This window comes from Anguilla anguilla, chromosome 2 (assembly GCF_013347855.1).
Source record: "Anguilla anguilla isolate fAngAng1 chromosome 2, fAngAng1.pri, whole genome shotgun sequence".
NCBI lineage: Eukaryota > Metazoa > Chordata > Actinopteri > Anguilliformes > Anguillidae > Anguilla > Anguilla anguilla.
In genome coordinates, this window is record NC_049202.1 from 43,741,539 (window position 1) to 43,751,978 (window position 10,440).

Below are 10,440 nucleotides of genomic sequence, written 5' to 3' on the forward strand. Positions count from 1 at the left end.
TATGAATCTCATATGAACCTCACTCTCATTTGTGTGTGTGTGTGTGTGTGTGTTTCTGTCTGTCTGTCTGTCAGTCTCACAGCAAATTTGTTGCATGATGAAGGGGCAAAGGCCATAGCTGGTGCAGTGAAGATCAACCAAGCTCTCATATCCCTGCAGTAAGCTACTGTTTCAGCACCCCCCCCCCCCCCCCCCCAACACACACACCCACAAACGTTACCATAGAAACACAAACCACATAAATGCACACATTAACAGAAATAGCAAAAATGGGCATCACTATATCTAAGGGTCAAGGGGGTGGGGTGCATCACTGAACATCAATAGGATACCACAGCTGGCAGAGCAGCACATGCATTACCAGTAACCTGTATTTGCTCAGGATGACTGAGAGCATCTCTATCTCCTGCAGCCTCCAGTGGAATTTCATCAAGTCCAAAGCTGCCAAGGCCCTGGCTCATGCCTTGCTGTCTAACACCACCCTGCAGCAACTGGAGTGCGTACAGTATCGCTGCCCTTCCTTCCCTTTCAATTCCTCTGCTCTTTCATCATGCCGTTTAATGAATGCTTTCATCAGTCCTTTGTGACCACATCCTCTAAATTGATGGCAATCAAATGTTTCTAGCTTATAAGCTTGTATTGTACCTTATCAGTATCTTTTCTGTAAAGAAAATTGATTTTCCTTGTACATGTAGTTGAAGAGAAACACAGGGCAGACAAGCATATGGCAGGCTTTAGATGGATCACTGAAACAGCAGAATCAAAATATTAATTAAGATTGACATTCTCTTTTTGCATGCACTGTCAAAAAGCTATTAGTCATGGCTGTTTCAACTCTCAGTAATGAAATTATATGTGTGTGTATATATACTGTAATTTCACTGCAGTCTCCAGGAAAATGCCATTGGGGATGAGGGGATGATCGCTCTAGCAGAAGCCCTGAGGAGAAACACAGCTCTGAAGACATTATTGTGAGCCCCACTCTGATCACTAGCTCAAACACCATCTAAAACCTTACTGTCATACCTGGGGACACAAACCCATCATAAATCTTCTACAGCCCACAGAGATAAATCAGTCTTTTCAAGAGCAGCAAGTGAAAAAAATCACTTCCTGTCAAGGATTGTCATTGGCAGTGCTATTATGAGTTTTGAAGGGATTAATCCCATGTTACCATTCTTGCTCATTTTAAAAACCAATGTGTTGCTTGTAAAAAAAATGTTATTTTTTAAACTATTGTTTGAAACAGATTTTGCTCATGTTGAGTGTCCTGTGAGGGAAAGTTTCTTCCATTTTCTAGTAGTAGATTTTGGAGGTGTAGAAAGGTTTATGACTCTATTATTTCTTGCTTTCTCCAGCCTGCAGGGTGTCTCTGTAGGCCATACTGGTGCCATTGCACTGGCCGAAGCTCTCATGTTCAACAAAACCCTGCACACCCTTGAGTAAGTCTCATGCTACTTCCCATGTTACTTTTCTTTCCTGCATATATACCAGTAAACTGCTGATTATTCTGAGACAAATGTGTGAGACAGCCACAGTTGTCTTTCCTGGCCATACAACCAAAAAACATACATGATTCTGTTTCTTAAAAAGCATTAATAGTACAAATACCTAGACTTACAAAGCAGGTTCTATACAAAGTTAGTATTGCAAGAAAAAAAATTGGGCATGCTTTTCAAATGAGTTTTTTCTTTCTTTCATTTCATTTAGCTTTCTAGTAAATACAATCCTTTTTTTCATTTTAATCTGTCTGTTATTTCATTCTCATTCAAGTCTGCGTGGGAATTCAATTGGAATGGAAGGAGCAAAAGCCATGTCGAATGCACTGAAGAAAAACAGAAGTCTGCAAGTTTTAAAGTATGCTTATATGTTTGCTCCCTCTCATTTGAGAAAATGGTTTATGTACCAATTTTTTTAAATTAAGCAAATCCTGGAGCACCTCTACAGATTATAACCACTAAACTGTGGGATTCAAAATGGTGGATTAGTCAAAAGCACCTGCTTGATGGAAGCTTCAGGGGGAACTGTATTGTGGTGTTATTTTTTTTATTGCTCTGCTAGTTTTCACATTTGTTTCCAGTTTGCAGGAGAATTCTTTAGGAATGGATGGAGCCATCTTTATTGCCACTGCCCTGACTGGAAACCACAATCTCACTTACATCAAGCAAGTATCTTCTCTTCTCTGAAGTTTTTCAATCTTTCCTTAGCCTGGTCCTTTCAATCCTAGACACAGAGCCAGCCGCGAATCCGTGGGGCCCCAAAATAATAAATAATAAAAATCATTTTTTTTAAAAACCACACAGGGGCCTCTTAACCATGCCAGGTCCCTAGGCGGTCGCTTATATGGCCTAACGGATGGGCCGGCACTGTCTATAAACATCTTACAGTGACTCACAACCCAGTATGGTGCTGAGATCACATGAACTGTGCATGGTACCACTTGAATGAATTTGAAATTTAAATATTTTATTCCAGATCAAGTCACATAGAAGGGCACTGATCTCTACCAAGGAGACACAAAGATTAATCAGCAACTCCTAATGTGACTTTGCCTTTGTTGCAGCCTCCAAGGGAACCGCATTGGAGAATCGGGTGCAAAGGTCATCTCTGATGCCATCAAAACAAATTCTCCGAACTGCGTGGTGAAGATCTGAGCAAGCACAAGACTGTTCATGGTTATCACTGTTGGTGATCTGAGCTTACCCCTGCTCCTCTGGGAGGAGCTGCTGGGTTGGCTGATTTGAGGACACACCTAATGGGAAACTTGAATAAACATACAAACAGAAGTCAATAAATTCTCAGGGATTATTCTGCAACATCAGCAGATCATGTTCATCCTCCCACTGCAGCTCTCTGAGCTCTCTTCTCCATGGACACATCTACATTGCTGAGCATACGGATTCATTCCAACTTGGTAGAGGGACGAACATCAGCTGTAGAAACTCAAACCCAAGGGAAGTGCTCGGTTTAATTTGTATCATTACTTTTACTTATTTATGAGTAAGCCTAATGAAGGCAATCCATTTTCTAACTCCAGCCAAACACTGTCCTTGTATTTCCTTTTCTTGTGTTTGCTAAAATTCTTCAAGGGAACTTTTACATTTAATCTGTGGCCTAAAGATAAGGTGATACATCTATGTAACAATAACTGATGCTATTATTTGACAGATACTGTTACATTTGATCATGTACACATATGTAACAAACTGATACTTGAATGCAAAACTCACTCTTTTGTAAGCCCATTTAATATCAGCACTTAATATGCTGTAGGACTGTGTGAACTGTTTTCATTGCTCATGCAAAGGCAAAAATGGAGCTTATGAAAGTATTGCATAGATATTAAAAGTCTGTTGCATAAAGAAACTAGAGAAAGGAGTTAGGAAGAATCTTATTATAAACTAAATTTGTGTGCAGGATAAATATCTTTTACATTATACCTTTTCTGCTTATTATTTATATTTAAGAATCAAGCCAGTGGTTCAAGATGAGAAACTTTTAATAAAAAATGTTCTGCATCACTTTTATATATACTGCCAAAAATGGGATTATTTTTTTATTTGAATGTGTTCAATATAATAAACAATATTTTAGTTACATTACAATAGCATGTTAATTTATCATTCCCTATTACACAACAAATATTTCACAATGGGAAACTAAAAGCTGAACTGTATTAAAAACACAAGGTGCAGTATGGATTCTGTATTTATTAATAAAAACATGTAAAACTGTGTTCAGAAAAGCTCAGTGATCCCTTTTACATAGTTGAATGCCTGTGTGGTACCAATAGAAATTGAAGTAGACCGCTGTTATCATTTTCCCTGCTCTTAGCCAAAAACACTTAGAAAGAAAAAGACATTGCAAGTTTGGATGCCCTGTGATGCACTGAGATTACAGGTCTTGTGTTCAATCTTACGCTACACTACCTGCCTGCCTAGTGCTACAAAACTGTCTTAAGACTCAAACATATGATCTTTCCAGACACTCAAGACAGCATTCCGTTGCTTCAGAAAACAAAAGCATTGGAAATGGCAACTACAGTGGCATCTATATTGCCATTTAAAGTGGTCTTCTCACACATCGAGCTGCAACTGTGTGAGGGCGCATTCAGTACAATTTCTGCCACTTACATTCACTCTACCCCTGCAAGAAAGGCACAGTGGGCAGAATGATAACAACAAATGAGTCGCAAAGGGGTGGATTGGCTCTGTTAATATTTCAAATGAAAGCCATCTTATGATTGCAATAAAAGACACCTGTTTTCATGACGTGCCTGTCAAACATAGTTTGAAAATAGAAAAGAACATTAAGCTTCATTCCTAGATTTGCCAAAATGACAAGTCTACTATGAAATTTTTTGAGGGTGAAATGTGAAACGGATCTGCCAGGATATTTCTATACACCAGGTGGTCAAAACATGCTACATGCAACAACCAACACTACACAAATAGCATCTAGAGGCTATTTCCTGACTACAAAATGCAGGCTTTAGGTCACCATAACATACTCTGAAACACACAAACAGTAAGGCAATCGTATAACCAAACTCACTCTTCCCCCAGCGTCTTTTCATTTATACTGACAATACTGGCTGCATGTAAGAGGCTGACGAGACCACCAAATTTAACTTTTAGATTTTCATGACAATTTTTGTCACTACCATATTTGGTCCACTGCCATATGCACATACTCGTGACCCCTTGATAAGCCGTACTCTACAGCCACACAACATGAAAGAACTGTAAACCTTCACATATGCAGGCATGTTCACATAATGTGCTTCAATTTATGTTATCGTATTTATGCAAGTTTATTATGGTCCAACAGGGAGCATACACCTGCATGTTTGTGTTGACTGGAAGGTTCTTAAATGACTGTAATGGAGTATGTAGTGTTTGTGTGCATGTGCTTCTTGCTGAGCATAAAGTAGCCATGTCTCAGAAGTCATTGTCACTCTCTTCCAGTAGTTCGGGGCGGTGGCCTGCACGGGGTGGCCGGGAGGGCTTGGGCACTGGCACCTCCAGACTGTCATTGTCATCCTCCAAATCCTCGTTCTCTTCCTCCTCCCCGTCCTCATCCTCATCATCCTCATCCACGTCTATTTCGCTGTCCTCGGAATCCTCCTGTAGATCCAAACAAGCCGAGAGACTCGGGTCAGAGGTTGACTTCTGATGCTCCTCAACAGAGCAGGCGTGGCTACATCCTCGTGGGTGAAACTAAACCAAAATCAGCAGTTGGATGCCATATTTACCTCTTCACTGTCTCCTCCATGCATTGTACCCACAAACCGGGCTCCAGCTCTTCCTGTGTGGGGCAGAACGTTTCTAGGCATGTCAGTGAGCCTTATTCACATTTTAATACGACCTTAACTTAATTAAACTTTAGCACATAGGGCAATAAGGCTGAAACATGTTACTTATGACAGATCAGATCCCGTAAAGGTGAATGGTTATATTATCAAAGGCAGAGTACCTGGCATGGGGTTTCTGCCTGGGCGAGGTTTAGAGGGCCTGTGTTCCTCTATGTCACTGTCTGAGCCCTCGTCCTCCGGGATGTCCATGTCCGAATCTTCATCTTTCACTGCGGTCAGTCAAAGAATAGATCAGATCTTGGCACTGGCATCTGTGCCTTTTGTGAAGCGGACTGTTTTCCCACATCGTGGGGGTGTGGCCTATTACAGGTGCATTGATGCATATGTATTACCTAAGCAGCATAGACGTAAGCGCAGCAGGTCCTGGAAGTTGATTAAAATTCTTTGCATTTCACTCATCGCGAATGCCATTGAAAATACAGTGTCAGGATTTGAAATGCACATTTCTTAATGAATTCCCGGTTCTTGGAAATTTTGAATTGGTTCAAATTCGGAAACGACTCTCGATATCCGACCCTAACACAGATGAGGCCTTAAGAATTCAATCAAACATCAAAGCATGGCTGTCTCACCTCCGTTCTTCACCAGAGACCTCTCCTCCTCCCTCAGCTTGTGCTGCATCATTCTAAGGCTGTTCTCTGCCTCCTGTGGAAAAAAAACCAGGTCAGGTAGTGTTACTATACAGACTGGCTCTAGAAGACCCCCGGCCACTTCTGTCACCTACTGGAGCCCCTCACCTCAAACCTCTCCTGCTCCAGACGGTGGTAGTCCTCCAGCTGCTGCTCAAGGAAGCTCAGGTTGCGGAACTTCTCCACATAAATCTCATACTGCCTCTGCAGGTCCTCCTCTATCTTCTCGTACTCGTCCATGAACGCGGGGCTGTGGGGTGGGAGATCAGCATGGATCAGAGCATATGGACAGAGTCTGTGGATACAGAGCCCCTCCTCTACATCCCCGACTCATTTTACAGTACATTAGATTCACTTTGCAGACAGTTTCATTTGTTTTGCTTTTTACACACAATTGCCCTTAAAACCTTTGTAGGTCTGCTTATTGAAATATATCTATGTCATTTCCACTGCTCATCGCCTGTTCCACAGACGGGGAAGTGAAGTTTCTGACAGGACCGGATGCTCCCGGTGGGTTTCAACTCACCGCACACTCTGCAGTGTCTGCAGGCGCTTCTGGTTTCTCTCCAGCTCCTGCTTCTTTTTCTCAATCTTCGCCTCCAGGCTGGATTCATCCAATGACACATTGTTCAACATATCGTTCGTCCTCTGGACATTTTCCTATAGTCCAAATTAAATTAAAAAAAGAAAAGAAAAAAAACAGGTGAGTGTTCAGCTTCAATAGATACAAGGGCTATAATTTTTTGTCCTCCACTAAAGCCAGATAAACTTGTATGTTGCAACAGATGCAACACTGTTTGGGGTGCAAATCCAGCCACTGTCATTTGTATTAGCAATAAATGCTAAATTTAAACAATTTTGAAGGGTGGAGTCAATGTAGTAGTGACACTACATGCTACAAATGAAAAACAAAAGATTAATAAAATATTATGAACAACCCAAGAACAGTTTTCATTTCATGCGGGTAAGTTGGTTTCACACATCAGAACAGAGCTCATGCTCTCCTTCTGGTTATTTATATAAATGTATCTGACTGACATGTCCCCCCACCCACCCATCTACAGCATATGGCTTTCACCTGCCTACTCAAGCTCTGAGGTACCAGGTTCCCACACTCACCAGGACATCCTTTATGGCCGCTCTCAAAGCCTTCTCCGTCTCATTGATCTCCAGGGGTCTTGCGATTGCAGCGGTCCTCATTTCCTGAGAGAACAGGGAAAGTCCAACAAATGCAAATATTAGTCTTACATTAGTGTGCAATGCCTGCAATCTGTACATTCCCTACAGTCTGTTTTTGAATCACATCAACACTTTTTGTTTAATTTAAGGACACTGTGGACTTAACATTCTAATTTGTGATCATAACACTGTATTATTAAAGTCGTTCAGAGAACGTATGAGCACTCCCGCTATTTTAAGGGTACACTTAATACACTAAAGATAACTTCACAAAAACTTTGAACAAATTTTTACATTTCAGAGCAACTTAAAACTTTAACTATAGATTAAAAAGCGGTTCTTAAAATCCAGTGTACTGCACAGAACTGATGCTTTCAATGCAGATATTTTAATGCATATGGGCCCTGGACTTGTTCCTCACCCTCAGGTCCACCTCCTTCCCCAGCAGGTCATATAACGTGGCTCCTTTAGATGTGATCTCTGATGCCAGCTGTCTTGCTGCTTTCAAGTCAGCAATCTGACCAAAGACAAGAAAAGATCAACCATGAATGGTTTCAAGAACATTTCTTCATGACATACGGAGCAATGCATACACGCCAGTAGCCACATTCCCTTACTTACTGATTTACTAAAACGAGTCTTGCCAATGCAAATTACAATTAAGGAGCAGGAATAATAATAATCTCCCTCACACCTTAGATCCGAGGTCAAACTTGAACTTGCTGCTGTCCTCCTCAACCTTGTCCCCTGAGGCCATTTCCTTGGTCTTCATGGCACTGTACAACACAGAGGTTATCTTCAGCATCTCCTTCACTGCGTAGCCATCTGCCTGGTACAGCCGCTTGGTGTTCAGCTTGATGTGAGCTTTCGTAGCCTGTAAACAACAATCGAACCCCAAATGCAAGGAGATTAGGCATTTGTTAAGAAAGCCGTGAGGGTTTAGCGAAGTTAAGCCTGACTAGTTTGTGGCCAACTCGTACCAGCTTCTTCTTTGTTTGCCAACTTTTCTCTGCAGGGTATGATCTCCCACACCACCCCAATTACAAGGAAGTCTACAAAATGCTTAAATTATGAAAGAAAAGATGCATAAGCATACTGGTACAAATTTGTCATAATGTTAGTGCTGCAGCAAACCATGAACTATCATTGTGAAGTAGTAAATAAAATGCACTGCCTTATTTTTCAGGGTAAAAAAATGCCGCACAAAATATCTATACAGAAAGTGGTTACCATGAACTGAGCAACGGCTTTAATGAAGAAAACCCGGTCAGACTCTGAATCGACATCACTGGGAATATCCATCTGCGGCTCATATCTGCAGGAATGGCAGAAATACATTCGGTTATTAACTGAAATATGGGAACATTTTAATATCCATGCTCAAGTGAAGACCTAATTTTTCTCTTTCTTGTATCCAATAAATGTGTCTTGTAAAATTTTGACACCAACCTTTTCACCAACCAGATCAGGATCTCAGCCACCAGGGTAAAGTTAGGCGATCTGAAATTTTCCATGGATATCAGTCGAGGATATCCCAGGGCCCGCATCATTTCTGTGAAATCTTTTGACACAGAGGTGGAATTGTACATGTGATCTTTGCTGGACAACACTCAAGTGTTTATGAACAAAAATCATGTGATGTAGCACTTGGTTCAATATTTCATTGTGTGAGATTAATTCATTTTCAGAAAGCAATATGAAAGAATGCCAAATGTGCAAATATTTTATATTCCTAAAGAAAGAGTATTAAATACTTCATTTGTTTTATCATTAAACAAGATTTAATTCAAGTTTGGTTCACTTTTATATTGTCCTTTTATTTAGTCATTAGAACTTGAGTGAAATGGGATCTATGCATTAATTGATAAACCTAGAAAATCTTTGTAAAAAAAAATTATATAAACTATTAATAACTGTGCATCTCCTGCTGTCTCTATTTCATCTTTCCCTAGCCCTGTTTTCAAGCACCCAAGATTCAATTACAGAATAGTTACATTACTCGAAAACCTGCATTTGAAAGAATAAAACCTAACATAACGTTTACTTCAAAACATACTCACTCCTTAAATCTCTAAATGACATGATGATCCTGCTTTCATTTAACTGATCCACACGACCTGAAAGTATTTCGGAAGAGGGAACAATAAAAATTAATGTGGATGAAACAACTGCGGCGAGTTAGCTAACTGAGCTTAGTTTTGGATGCCACACACTGAAAATGCTATGGTCAAATCTTGCTACTATACTAGCGACCAGGCTAGCTACTAACAGGTCCTACAACTTAAAACATTTGCTTGTACACGATAGCTGGCTATCACTAGCTAAACAGTGTCAGGTTAATTAGGTTGCTTAGCATCTTGATTTAGAAAGAATATTGATAAGTAGCTAGCTGGTTTGCTATTTCCTATTTGTTTTAGTTAACTTAAAGTTACCTGTAAATGGAATATATGCCCGTTGTGCTGTTAGTCAACCAACGTTTAGATAAAGTAGCCAGATCAGCGCTTATTCTCGTTTCCACGGACGATAGCATGCAAGCTAATTACGTTAGATCTGCTATCGTCAGCCTGCTCGATCTGTCTCCAAAACAAACCCAGAACTACGGCGTCCTGGAAAAGACAAACGTAACCGTAACAGGCAAACTCCAATGTTGTAAAGACGTCAACACAAGAACAGAATATTCCATCGTATATGCCACCTATGCCTACAACCGGCCTTTATTGTATGCACACTTTCTGTGTTTTGCATTGGGTACATTATAGCATTATAGCATAAAACCTACTATAAAGGCTGGGGGAAATGACGAGATCAATTGTAGCACACTTGAACCTGCTGTCTGAGACCATTTAACAGTGGCTAGGTTGAATATCAATGCTGCCATTGTTCACACGGGGTGTTGGTAGATAGGAGCAAGCACTCTTTGTAGGTCTAATTGTCAAAGCCATCTGATATTTGAAATTTAATTTTAACATTAGTGCATATGTGATGCAAAAGCTGGTATTTCATTTTGATCAATTCATACTGCACAACTAAAGACTCAAAGGCAGCAATACACCACCTCCATTGTATTGTTATAGGCAAAAATAATAATAAAATCAGCTTGTTGCAGGTAGGGCTGGAAGTGAACATCTTAGAGACAGACCACATTATGTTTCTATAAACACACAGTTTCAGACAGAGATGCTGCTTATGTGGTGAAAAGTAGTAATGATTCAGGTGGTCTGAGGGTGGATGGGGCCCAAAATAAAACACACACACACA

General features: G+C 40.5%; 2 protein-coding genes across 2 annotated transcripts in view; one reads left to right on the forward strand and one right to left on the reverse strand.

The window, feature by feature from the left end:
- nlrc3 (NLR family, CARD domain containing 3) overlaps nt 1-3,597 on the forward strand; it is a 16,229-nt gene extending 12,632 nt beyond the window's left edge. The window contains exons 13-19 of the mRNA XM_035404201.1: nt 75-158; nt 413-496; nt 888-971; nt 1,359-1,442; nt 1,774-1,857; nt 2,081-2,164; nt 2,564-3,597. Coding sequence (XP_035260092.1) covers nt 75-158; nt 413-496; nt 888-971; nt 1,359-1,442; nt 1,774-1,857; nt 2,081-2,164; nt 2,564-2,654 — 595 coding nt within the window. The 3' untranslated portion in view covers nt 2,655-3,597. The remainder of the gene's footprint in view (nt 1-74; nt 159-412; nt 497-887; nt 972-1,358; nt 1,443-1,773; nt 1,858-2,080; nt 2,165-2,563) is intronic.
- An 834-nt stretch (nt 3,598-4,431) lies between these two features.
- Nucleotides 4,432-9,777, reverse strand: cluap1 (clusterin associated protein 1). The gene is made up of 13 exons (XM_035404205.1): nt 9,615-9,777; nt 9,243-9,299; nt 8,632-8,743; nt 8,413-8,497; nt 7,877-8,056; nt 7,604-7,699; nt 7,123-7,206; nt 6,530-6,663; nt 6,112-6,253; nt 5,947-6,019; nt 5,476-5,583; nt 5,255-5,307; nt 4,432-5,126 (listed from the first exon to the last, which is right to left on the reverse strand). Exons 2-13 carry the CDS (start codon nt 9,262-9,264, stop codon nt 4,941-4,943), a joined length of 1,275 nt encoding a protein of 424 aa, XP_035260096.1. The 5' UTR covers nt 9,265-9,299; nt 9,615-9,777; the 3' UTR covers nt 4,432-4,940.
- Nucleotides 9,778-10,440: the final 663 nt, after the last annotated feature.